The 13,287-nt window shown below is 36.1% G+C and overlaps 1 protein-coding gene across 1 annotated transcript in view; it reads left to right on the top strand.

Moving 5' to 3' along the window:
- Window positions 1–13,287, top strand: part of EYS (eyes shut homolog) — a 906,089-nt gene that overhangs the window by 678,993 nt on the left and 213,809 nt on the right. Inside the window, 1 exon segment of the mRNA XM_075747398.1 lies at window positions 5,306–5,535. Coding sequence (XP_075603513.1) covers window positions 5,306–5,535 — 230 coding nt within the window.

Below are 13,287 nucleotides of genomic sequence, written 5' to 3'. Positions count from 1 at the left end.
AGGACTGGATTTGGTACAGAAATTCAGTTCTAGCCAAAGTATTATCTGCTATGTCCTAAACTTAGGGACTAAGAGGGCTTGGGGTTAGTTTTTTTTCAAATTTCACCTAAGGAAAACTCACTTTAATGTCTTGTTTAGGAAGGCTTTTCCTATTAAACTTTCGACATAAAGAATTGTTGCTTTAAATTCTGTGTCACATTAATTTATTTATCTTTTGTAAAGTCTATGGAATCTACATGTTTTCAAGCACACAGAACAGGAATGTCTCTTAGCACATGTGTTTTCTCTTCCTCTTTCCCCTTTCACCTCTCTTTCCATACCTGACATTTCTTCCCATATCTGGCACTGCTATGCATCCTGGAGTTCATAATTTTTTCTTTTTTTTCTTTGGATTTGTAAACAAAGCTTTCCTAAACCTCAGTATATCTGTTAATTGCATTCTCACATCCTTGGCTGCGTTGTATATCAAATATATTATTTGCATTGCTAAGAGTTTGCACCATTAAATGAGATGCTGTGTGTGCAAAAGCAGTTGCAAATGATGTTATACCAACTGCAAATTTTTAAATGGAAAGCTGCAACTACGGTATCACTGAGTTCTGCTACCAAATGTTGTGCATAGTAGGAGAGAGAAGGTGGGCTCATAGCCTGGAACATACATTGAGAATTTAGTTTTTTAAAGAGATAGGCCTGATCATAAGTCATCTCTATTACAAAAACAGACACCTGATTCTTCCAAATCAAATGACTGGGATGGATGAGGAAACAAGATTCAATATAAACAGCTGAACCAAAATAATCCCTCTCTGATAATCTTTTAAATTGTTTTCTCAGTTACATGTCAAGTGATGTAAGTGGTTTCTCCAGTAGGGTAAGTGTGCAGGTATACTGTTCTGTGGATTCATTGAAATCAGTGAAATGCCATTTAAAGTATTCTTCTTGACTTGGTTGTGAACAGTGAAATAAACAGTCTGTGAAAAACTTTGTTCATTCTTGCCAAATTACATGCAAGGTACTAGGTTTTTATTCCTGTTTAAACCAACATTTCCATGAAATGCAGTTGTTTTCAGTTTCATAAGGTTTTGAAATTATATTCTACCATGCATGCTAATGCCCTTGAAAAATCTTTCTTTTGGCTTCAAAATCTAAAACATTTGCTTAAAATAATAGCCTGTCATAGCCCAAGAAAAATGGCATGTACACACTTTTCCACCAAGGAAAATTGCAAATAAAAGCAGTTGCTTTCCAGCACAAAATACTTTATTGACAGGCTAAAAATACAAACTTCCTTATCTCACTCATATCAGATAAGGCTAAATCCATTACTTCAGTAATAAAATGTTAAGTGCATGAGTACCAGAAGATATAGGCAGTGGAGATGTTATCATATCATTGGGACTCCCATGCCATTGCAAGTCTCATCAACCTGCTTCAGGAAAAATGTCAGAGTGCTTCTGCAGACATGGCTGCCATCAGCCTGACAGTGAATTACTCTGGGGGCAAGTCTCAGTTTGAAGTCCATTATACAGATAGATCACCCCTATGAAAAGAAAAAAGAAAAAAAAGTTGTCTTTTTATATTTACATGGAATTTCTTGTGTTTCAAGAAATGTCCATTGCCCCATGTCCTTTCACATGGAAGCATAGGGGAGTGGGAAGCACGGTTGGTTAGGGTATGCGTGCTTTTGGTTTAACAACATAACACTGGATATGATCCCTAAGCACTATCTTCCTGCCATTCAGCTGATCGTACATCTTCCTGAGTGGTAAAGAATGTAATATAAAATAAACAAGACTTCAAATTGCACTAACATCTATATTTAGACAAACATTTCAAACTTACATGCACTCAGCTATGAAACAAGGTTACAGGCCTCTAAAACTCAGCTGTTTGAGCTCATCTTAAGGTAAAAAACAATGTGTTGATGCTGGCAGCAAGTTAGAAGATCTTCATGTGCGTTATTGACATGAGGGGCAGTGACAGGCTGGGAAATTGAAAAGAAAAAAACCCAGAAAAATTGTGGCCTTGTGTAGCATCAGAGAATCAGGTTTTGCCTGATTTAATTTTTGTTACACTTTGCAAAACTTCTAATGCCCCAATTACTAAATTACTTTAAACACTTCCCGGCTCTTTATTCAAATAAATGTTTTAGTTAAACTGCGTTGAGCCGAGGTCATTACTTATTCACAGCAGCAGCTTGAAAGGCTTGTGAGTGCAGCTGCAGACGTTTGCCCCACCAACCAGCCCAGGCAAACTCTTCTCCGCTTTTGCAGTAAGGCAGCGAGCTGCAGGGCGCCTGGAAGCGGTGCTGGCACGTAGGCAGTCAGGCTCCATCTAGAAGCAAAACATCCAGAACAACACTGCAAAGGCTGACACCCCGCAAAAGCCTGGCAAATGAACCGGGGAGAAATCAACCTGCCAAGGAGCTTTTCTTTCTTTCTTCTCCGCGGATTAGAATGTCAACCAAAAAATGAAGCGAGGATGCGTTACTTGCGCTCATAAAATTTCATTTGAAGCACACTCCTGTGATTCTATTTTAGAGAAAAACAGTAGCTTCCTGCCAGAAAGGGGATGTGAAACTTCCACAGCTGGAAATCAGTGCTTCCAGTGGATGCAGGAATGCACAACCTCCCAGTCAGGCAGATACCCTTCTCATTCAGTATTTCACCCCCGACGGTCTCTGTGACCAGATTCAGAAGAATAAATTTGGCAATGATCATCTATAGGATTATCTGTCACCAGAGAAATGGTTGCTAATAGCTAGTAGTGAGAGCTTAGTTTATGCCCTGATTCTTCCCCAAGTTTTATTTAGTTTTTGTTGTTGATTTTTTTTTCAGGAGGAACAGAAAAATCAACCCCGAATCCCAGTAAGAGCTCCCAATAAATTTCTCCTGTCAATTCTGATTCTTTATATAAGCCTAATATTAGTTCAGAGTTTCTCAAACATTTAGTTTATGTTTGAGGAGAAAATGAAGATTTTATTTTTTTTTTAACCCATGGTTGTAATAGCAGCAGCAGGTGACTAAGCATTTTTAATTTGCTGTACTAGCCTGGTAGAAGATAACACACACGTTAGTGCACACTTAATGCTGCTCTGGATGGAATAGCCCGTATGAAGATCATGTTAGCTATTTCTCTTATGAGAAAAGAATGGTTATAAACCTAGTAATTTCTTTGTTGTAATTCTATTCATAGAAATGGAAATATTGTTTTTCTATTCATGCAAATGGAAACAAACAGGAAGTCACTTATTTTCTTAAAAATCTTAAAAAGCCTCTTATCAGCCAGTCCTCAGCCTCCAAAATCTTTTAGGGATTTGTTTTCAGCCTTTTTGTCTGCCATCTTTCTGGATGCTTTTCTTATAGAAAGTGGATGGCTTTTAACTGCCTTGAAATCCCTGTATCCCCATTTCTAACCACCATAGTGAGTGTTTTGGCTATCTTATATCTTGGTCACAGTCTGCATCCTTGCTTCAGTATCCCCCTCTAATGGTCCCCTTACCATTATTGCTCTGCACTTCTCCTCTTAGCTGTCACATGAGCCCTGTGTCCCTTTTCCTCTTTCCCAGGGCTCTGGTCCTTTCCCAGTTTCTGTGCCTTTCTCTGGGTCCCCTTAGATATTTACTTTATCCTGAATTATTTCTGTCCTTCCTCTGACCAATTTCTTTTCCTTCCTACCTGCCTCTCAGCATGTATCATTGTCTTCGTGCAGGTTTTGCACGTGCTGTAGTGCTGATTCAGAGAACTGATTTTTCATTTTCTCATTTAGTGAGAGTTTCACACGCCATACTTAACTGGGATGTGTTATATTTATTTTTTTTCCCCACAATATTATGAAGCTTATTAGTACTTTATAAAACATGGTTTAAAAAATGTAAATTATTAAAATCAGTTTTTGGGTTGACATGACTAAACAGGTTATGTAAAAAATTTGGAAGCTACATTTAAGAAGACAGATACCTAAAGTGGAGAATGCAAAGTCACACTGAAGGGGTCCCATCACACCATTTTCACTGCTTTTATTCTTTGTAAAGCAGGTTTATACCACTGTTTTTACCAAAATAAAAAATAATTTGGCTGTTCATGTTTAACACATTGCCAGAAATGCTGACTTTCACTGGCTGTGATGCCCACAAACCATTGTATGAAGTATATAATTTCTATGTTCTGTTTTGGCCAAAATGTTAGTGACATTTCAGTTCAACCTAGTTTCCCTTTCTCCAATACGATTTTTTTTTTTTTTTTTTTTTTTTGCACAACAGTAAGACATAAGAGAAACATTCAGAAAGTCTAAATTACTAATGAAGTAAAAATAGTAAGATATTTTACTAGATGAAATTAGACTATTGCCAAATTTCAGAATTAAAAGTTGCTTTCTGGAAAAAAGTATAACCTCTTGAACTTCATAAAATGAAAGAAGAATGTCTGGGTCTTAAGCAAAATTTAGTGACAACTAATTATTTTTTTAATTATGCAAGCTTATTAAATAGCCATAAATCTTCTTGTGACTTTTGATTCCTTTTGCTTTGACTTCATCGTAATAATTTGTGTGATGCACGTAGGTTGTTTTGGTTAGCAAATCAGTAGCCTTAAATTTGTATGGTTTTAATGAGTCACAAGTTTGCTCTCTGAATAAAATAAAAAGCATTAATAAACAGATTTTATAATTAGGACAAACAGGTGGTATTACTAACTGGAAATTGCTAATTTCCAGCAACTTTAAGATAGGAAATAATTTAAAAGGAGGAAAATGATTAACATATCAGTCTAATAATTACTGTGAGAACTCAAAAATTTAGGAGAGAGAGATAATGTCATTCTAAACAAGAAAATTTATGTGGAAAAATGAAAAAAACGTCTATCTCTCTTTCTCCCTTCCTCCCCCATATAGCTATTTCTATGAATTAAAAGATGCTGTATTGCTGTACTACAGCATTTTCCTAGAACAGCCTTATGAGATTTGGTAACTTCAAGCAATAAAATATTTAATAGTACAGGCCTGTATTTATTTGTCACTCCATTGTTGGCATCCACCGAAAAGGAATTATGAGAGCACGTGCAAACTGTGCTACATGCATGGAGGTTATTTCTTGCTCCCTCACAGGGAAAATACCTTCATTAACTTTTTGCTAGACTTCAGGATGGAAACTTAATTTGGGAATTATTAATGTACTCAAGTTTTCTTAAATATAATGTGAATTTCTAAACAACAAAAAACCCTACTGTTTGTAAATGAACCTGAAGTGTAATGGAATAATTTAGGTCTCATGTTTTTTTGTTGTGATGTGGTGTCTCTATCCTTTCAGGATTCCTGTACCCACACATCTGTCAACAGCATTCCCTATGGTTTCTTCTGATGTGCCTGAGCTGCCTGAGCCTGCTGTGCCCTCTCAGATTTCCCCTGAACCGCCATCTGTATGCCAGGAAGGAATGTGCCATAACGGAGGGACCTGTCATCCCCTCTCTCTCCCTACTGGGGCCAGCTCATTTTGGTGCGACTGCCCGCTACACTTCACTGGTCGGTTCTGCGAAAAAGGTAGTCATGGTTCATTCTTTCTCTATTAGTTGGGAAATGCGAATCTTATGCTTCTTTGGAGCAGGAAAAGGGGAAGAGGTAATGATGATCACCATGTTTCTCTGCTTTCCATTTCAGTTACTGTTGGTAACTCAGGAGTAGATTCATTGAAGTATTTAGAATAATTGGAGGGTAAGATGTGTGGTATAAGTTAGGCACAACAGTAAGTGTTGCAGGCTTGAGTTAATGAAAAAAAAAGTGTTATTTGTGCAAATTGTTGTGCACAGTGTTAATGTGTGTTATGCAACCTAGTATTTCTGGGAAAGAAGAAAGTTGACTTAGGAAAATAAGGAGGTTTCCTCAAAAGATGATGTGTTTTCCTTTTCTACAGATTGTTCTTTTTTTGCCACTGCCTGGTCCTTTATTGAAAAAGGCTTTTTTCTCTGTGTAGCTCATTTATACTTCTATTGTATTACTGTTGCTTGTAATGCACAAATTAGTCAAATGAACATAATTTAATTAACATTTGCATAAAAATTAATTCTCTGAACAATTTTGGTTTCTTTGTAAGAAGAATCAAGGCTCTCAGACAAACTGATCAATAACTGCTAGGGTTTCTGTTTTATAATTGTAATTATTTTTCATTACTGCTTTTCAGAAAGTTCTTTGTCATGACAGAGTTTACAGCTGGCTTCAAAAACTGTTTTAGCTTTTAAGGTACAGTGCGCTATGAATGGCAGTGGATAATTTTCATAGTATTAAAGGGCATTACTCATATACAGGAAAAGAACAAAATAATCATCTAGATTATGGTTGTATAACTGTAATATCCTCCTGATGAACTTCCTATGGTATGAAATACAGGCAACTAGAGTTAAAGATGTCCTTGCCAGACTGCTGGTATATCTGAGCTAACATCACCTTGTATTACTGTCTGAAAGTAGGTCATTACACTCACTATATATCAATGACTGTGAGCTAAAAAAAAAAAATAATAGTTGTGTGTTACTTAGATATCAGAGAATATTTTACCTTTCAGCTTTTCCCAAATTTATAATAAATTAAATAATATATTTTCATATTGTCTGTGTTAAAATTGAATTCTGTGAATGTCTTCTATGTATTTGGTATCTGAGCATACTACTTGCACTTGCTTTCAATACATGGCAGCTCTGCAAACTGCACCATAATCCATAATATAGTGTAACCAAAAAAGCAGCTTTCTTTCAAAGATAGCAGATTTAGTTACCATTTAGTGTGTTTTTCAATGAAGTATTTTCAGTATTTCAGTAAAGTGTTTTGTTTATTTACATACATTTTATGTGCCAGAATTCCCTTCTGGGTTCCAAAGAATGTAGTTGGCATCCTTTGTATCAGCATCATCTGCAGTATTTTGGATGGGACCAGGTTTGGGCTTTTCCCGAGGGTTATGCCAGGAGTAAGCAATGTTAAATTTAAGTGGGAGTTTGATAGACATCCTGTGGTAATAGGTAGTATCAGTGTATATGCACAATCACTCTGTTGGGCGACACCTTGTCTGGACTCCACTGGTGCCTTCTACCAGTGTCTGACTGTTGCCTTCTTCTGACCTAGTTTTACCTTCCAGTTCATCTGTCAGTCTCTAGAGGTCTTCCACAGTTTGGTGTTTTTAATGAAAAATGACATAATCTATGTTTGAATCATATTAGCTGGACTGAGTATTTACCTCCCAGACACAGACTTTGATAGAAGTACCTTCTGGTCCATTGACTGAAACAACTATTTTTGAGTTGCTCATTCAAAAATACATCATCCTACATATTTTTTTCTTGTTTGAAGCTTAACCAGTACAGACGTGCTGAGTTCATACAATGGCATGAGCTGACTGTCTTCCAACTACCTTTCCAAGGGAATGTCACATGTTTATCTTACCTGTGTAGGTGAAGGGGTCCACTTCTCTCTCTTTCTGTGACTGTTTCAAAAATCGTGTGTGAAAATATGACTGAAATATGACTACCTGAATACCTGAATAGCAAATTAAAAGTAGGGGACTATTACAATAAGTTGTGGTTGTAACCAAATCTCTGATGATTTGGACTGAAGCATCCTATGTTATACACACTGGTAACTATTCCATTCAATAAAATCAGAATACAAGCTTAAAAAAAACCCTAAAATGAGTAGCTTCTTTTAAGAATATAACCTCAGCTGTATAATCATATCATCCTTTTAATGGTTGAATGTCTAGTTTCCTTTTTTTTTTTTTCTAAAATTGGAAGAGATACCATTTGCTTTGTTGAAGCTTGCAGGCATGCTTGATGATGAGATTTTAAGAGGAATCCATTTTTCTGCATAGAATGTCTTTTAATAGTTCTGCTACGGGAAGAAGAACATTTCTCTTCTTTTTTCCCTTTGTATGGAGAAGATGAATTGAAGAGTTCCTCTTTTCACCGAGCTCTGCATTTACCCTCTACAACCCCACCGTCAATACAGGGAACAGCCTCCTCCTTCATGCTTAAACCCCCCGGGTCAGCCAGGGCTGCGGTATGTGGCAGGCTCATCGGCAGCTCGCTGGGGCAGCTACAACCCAGGGCGTGTGCTGACACATTGCATGTGTATAAAGATCAGGAACTGATTTGATGTATCCTGCGTTTAGTGGCTGAAAAGTAACTGAAGCATAAAGTGATTTTATTTAATCCTAAAGTTTCAACGAGATTGATAATTTAGTGTAATGGGACCAGAAATTACCCAACTGAACTGTCACTACAAACCTTTGTTATTCGGGGACCAGTTCTTCAAGAAGTCTGAGGAGAACTCATACTTACAAGGAGGTAAGGGCACCTGTAATCATTTTATGATTATTTACTATAGACCTTGCAAAGGAGAAAGTAAATTATCATTTATGCAATCCAGAAAGTTTGTTCCAGTCAAGGAAATTGTCTCCTGACTCCTTAAAGATAGCTGTGATCTTTTTTAATCATACTGTAATGTATACCTGTACATTTCAGTAATATATACTTATTAATCATCTTAGTGATCTACCCTGTACCTACAATTAACTAAACTTCAGGAAGAAAATATATCATACATTCAACTGGCTTGGTAACAGTCAACATGGCATACCACGAGGTCTGACATACAAAGCCTGTGTAGATATCTCGGCTTCATTAGAATGTGTGCATTTGCTTATTTCATATCTAGGTTAAGATACACCATTGAGTTTCTTAGTGTATATTTCTGACAACATATAAGACCATCTTATAGAGTGAAAGCAAGTGAATGTCATTATCTCAGTTATGTGGTTCAACTTGATAGCATCTTATTATATATATACACTAGACTGCATCTTAACTAATAAACTCGAGCGGCTTGTTCTGCCCTTACGAGAAATATGTTCAAGCCGTAAGTGTCATTATGGATATATTAGGGCCAGGCCAGTTTATTTAAATACATAGTGTATTTACTCTAAACAATCAGATACCTCTGAAATCCAAAATGTCCTTAAATGACAATTTTGAAAAGTGGAAATCTATCTCCATTTTTCCAAGGAAATAGAAAATTATGGATATGAACAAGTATATTTGGTGAAGTCAAACTGAAGGTATGAACACTGGATATATGCTGAAGTGTACAAAGTGAGGATTTAGTCTAAAGCATATATGTGCAACTGTCTGAAGCCTCAGTTACCTTTAATACTGCTTTCAGTATTTCCTTTTTTTCTTTTTCCTACAAATTACCAAAGTTATCTGGGAATGAGAAATTGCTACAAGCTTTATTTTCAAAACTCCAACTTTAAATGCAGTGTAGAAAATTTGCTGCCAGTATAAATTTAATCTTTATTACTGAGCAGTGAGTGCTAGATCAAACAATAGAAAGGAAGGATTGTGTAGATAGGGAATACAGTAAAGGGTAGATAGTGTACTCTGAGCTATCTTTTTTTCTTTTTCTTTCTGGGTAAATAAGCTTTTTAACTTCAATACGAAATGTGTTGTTCTTTCCTCCGTGAAACAATTCTTTGTTAGCGTAGCTATTTTATCTGCTTCATTGTGAAAACCCTACACACAAGTGGAAAAAACTTAATGCTTCTGCTTTAGCATGCAGGCAGATGGTTGTCTATTACTGTAAAGTTCATAGTGATAGGTTTGGAATATCACTGTCTTGCATGTGCAAAGAAAGTACGTCCCTGACTCTTAATTGTAAGATTAACATTTCTGAAGTCTCCAAAATTTTTAGTATTCCGTAAAAGTTTTATAAATTGTTCAATAAAAATAATATTTAAACATCATGTGTTAAAACCAGGAAATCTGTTTAATTTGATATGTTGCCTGTGTATATTCTGTACATTACTTAAAGGTCAAGTCCTTTGAAAAAGCTGCAAAACCAGGAGTAAAATGGGAGTCTGTTACAGGCATTTATCTTGCAACAGTCCCACCCGGACACATTGGTACGTTTGTTCCCTGAGATACACTTGTTGAATTCCTGATTTGTTGAGCAATACTTGATAATATAACCCCCAACATTAGAAGTTTCTTTTACTAGCAGCTTTTCTAGACATTGTTCCTAACTTAACATTTCTAACTTGAGTCACTGACTAGTATCATTCATCTCTGACAATTCTTTTTTTTTTTTTTGTCTTTATGTGTTTGTGTTTGAAAATGAATGTAATTAGCCCAATTTCTGTAATTTCAGCCATATTTAGAAGCATACAATCTCATTTGTCCAATAGGTCATACATCTATTTATCTCCTTAATAATGTTTATACTGTGTATGTATGATTCTTAAAAAAAGTCTGATGAGGAACTGGGAATCGCATATAGAGGTGTGGGTGAGGAAGGGCGACTGTGCATTCATCAACACATTCAAGTGTCAGTTTGAGGTACCTAGAAAGAAGAACAGGTTGAGCAACCTGGTGTAGTAGAGGGTGTCCCTGCCCATGGCAGGGGGGTTGGAACTAGATGATCTTTAAGGTCCCTTCCAACCCAAACCATTCTATGGTTCTATGATACTGTTACCCCATATCCTCTGTTTTTTCCAGAATTCAAGTGTTCTTTCACCCATTTTGTCCTCCTTCAAAACGATTCATAACCTTGTAGGACTCTGAGCAGAAAAAAATAATGTGTTTAGAGATATATATAAACTTCAGTAACTAATTTGATGTCATAAACCACAGCCAATGTCTAAACTCATGAGATACTTATTAATTTCCCACAAAATTCATTTGTGTATGTAAAACTTTCACATGAATTCTCTAGCTTTTGGGTTACAATTGAAAAAAGTAGTAAGTTTTTCCTTCAAATTTAGAATGTGTTTTTACTGGATGACTTTAAAAATTAAGAGCACAGTAGAGTGGTTAAGAACAAACAAGGATTTAGCTGGAAGCTAAATAATTTTTTATATTGACTTTGATACACTAGTTGCCATTATAGCAATTTTAAAGTTGTGTGTAGGCTATAGCTAGCCATTCTCATACAGTTTATTTAGTACAATAAAATTCAATAGAAGTGTTATTTTGGTGTGCAATGCAGAAAGAAATTATCTGAATTAACTTAAACGTTCTTCTCTGCACTTTCACTCATGGATATAATCTTGCACTTTGATATGATACTGGGCAAACCTTGTGAAGTGTAACTCGTTACCTGTGTCTGTGAGTAATCACATTATCTGCACAGTCACCTGGACTTAGCATACCATCCCTACTTTTTCCTTCTTAGTTCACAAAATTATGGATAAGTTTTTGAAGATGTCTCAAATATCTCCAATCTGATGCCATCTTGCTTTATCAGTTACTATATATCAGGTTTTTATTTTATTGTGGGTTAATTTGATGAAGTGTTTTTGAAACTGAAGAATTTTGAGGGAACAGCAACTGGGTTCACAAGGAAGTGGTGAAGCAATTTTCAGCTAGCCCTTCTTACCCTCCTGAACAGATTTGTAGAATTTTACCACCTTAAAAGCAAGTGTCAGTGTAACTGACCTTTAATACAACTTTTAAATATTTCATTTTCATCTAATTTAGAAATGATGTCCCAGATACAGTGGAACATGTAAGCTTTACATGTATTTAACTGTAAGAGTGTAAGAAATCTGTGTGATTCATGTCCTTAATGTTGAGGATGTAGGCATTCTGCTACATCAGATCCTGAATTGGGATCCATCCATTCTGTTCCTACTTTGGTCATTTATGTAGCTTATCAGTTAAAAACAACCTCAAAACCTTCTAGGGGACTTCATGTAATTGTAAAGGAATGTGGCGGTTTTATACGATTATTAATAGATTAAAAATGTCATTAAATGACAGCCTAACATACACCTTAGTTATACCCAGAGGGAATCAAGGAATCACAGAATGGTAGGCGTTGGAAGGGACCTCTGGAGATCATCTAGGAGCATCTCTCTTATGAGGAAAGGCTGAGATAACTGGGTCTGTTTAGCCTGGAGAAGAGAAGACTGAGAGGGGATTTCATCAACACTTAAAAATATCTAAAGGGCAGATGTCAAGAAGATGAGGCCAGACTCTTTTCAGTGGTGCCCAACGACAGGACAAGGGGCAACAGGCACAAACTGGAACACAGGAGGTTCCATCTCAATATGAGGAAAAACTTCTTCACTTTGAGGGTGACCGAGCACTGGAACAGGCTGCCCAGAGAGGTTATGGAGTCTCCTTCTCTGGAGATATTCAAAACCCACCTGGACGTGATCCTGTGCAACCTGAAGATAATGAGAAAGAGCGAGCTTGTTAACAAAAGACCTCTTCAAAGCACCAACCAACTCTAACAACCAGTGTTCCAGTTTCTGTAAAGCTACTTACCAGTGCACTGCCCCTTCTCCCCAAAACCATGATCTTCAGAACAGCTATAGAGTCTATTGCTAAGGGTATACTATAGAGCTATAAGGTTGTCTTAGTGAACAAAGAGCTGATATTTCAGAAGTCTGTTCTAGGAAATAACATTATGGAGCCTATTGGGCACTAGTTGCTTTGAAAGATTACTGTGAAAACAGTTAATAGTGATAGAAACATTTTAAGAAGTTGTCAATTTGCTAATACATTCTCTGTTTTGTATTCACATCCATTCATATCCAGTCATGAGCTATTTAAAATAATTATTGGTTTTAAGTATTGTTTAAATATTTTTTTTTTTCATTTGGATGTTATTAAAAATGAGATAGCTGTAGCATTTTGTTATAAAGGCTTGCATGGATAAGCACTTTTTAAGAAGTTATCCTTTTATTTCTGGGAAAAACAATTGATAAAAGCAGTAGAAACCTCTTTATCTCCTCATGTACATCAGACCTGTGAAATTTTAGCATTTCTAGCATTAGGCATCTGAATCACTATTTCTTTAATGTGGATGAAAGTTTTCTTGTCATACTTATCTTTAGGAGAATTGAAACAATTTCATAACAAACATTATTTTGGACAAGAACAGATAACAGAAAATGAAATAATGGTAAGTGTAGAATTTGTGGGGAACAAACTTTCTTCCCTTCATTTTCTGCTTGAAAAAATCGGTATAAAAATTGATTGTTTCTAAAGCTTGTAATCTATTCAGCTGCTAATCTCCCAGCTCCTTTCAGTCATTTTTCATTCAAAGATAACCATTGTTGCATAGGTGACAAATACTTGCTTTTTTCCTTCCTTTACTTCTCCATTTATGGCATTTTCTGGAAACACCTTCTTTCAGTAACTCCTGAATTGCTGCCATTTGTTCTTTCAGTGCTAATTTGCTGATAATCAAGTCATCTGTGGAAATGTTATGTGTCTCCCCAGGCAGTAGGGCAATGCTTATTTTCTG

This window comes from Balearica regulorum, chromosome 3 (assembly GCF_011004875.1).
Source record: "Balearica regulorum gibbericeps isolate bBalReg1 chromosome 3, bBalReg1.pri, whole genome shotgun sequence".
NCBI classification, from domain to species: domain Eukaryota; kingdom Metazoa; phylum Chordata; class Aves; order Gruiformes; family Gruidae; genus Balearica; species Balearica regulorum.
The sequence above is the reverse complement of the archived record's forward strand: the minus strand, read 5'-3'. Positions and strand labels throughout refer to the sequence as shown.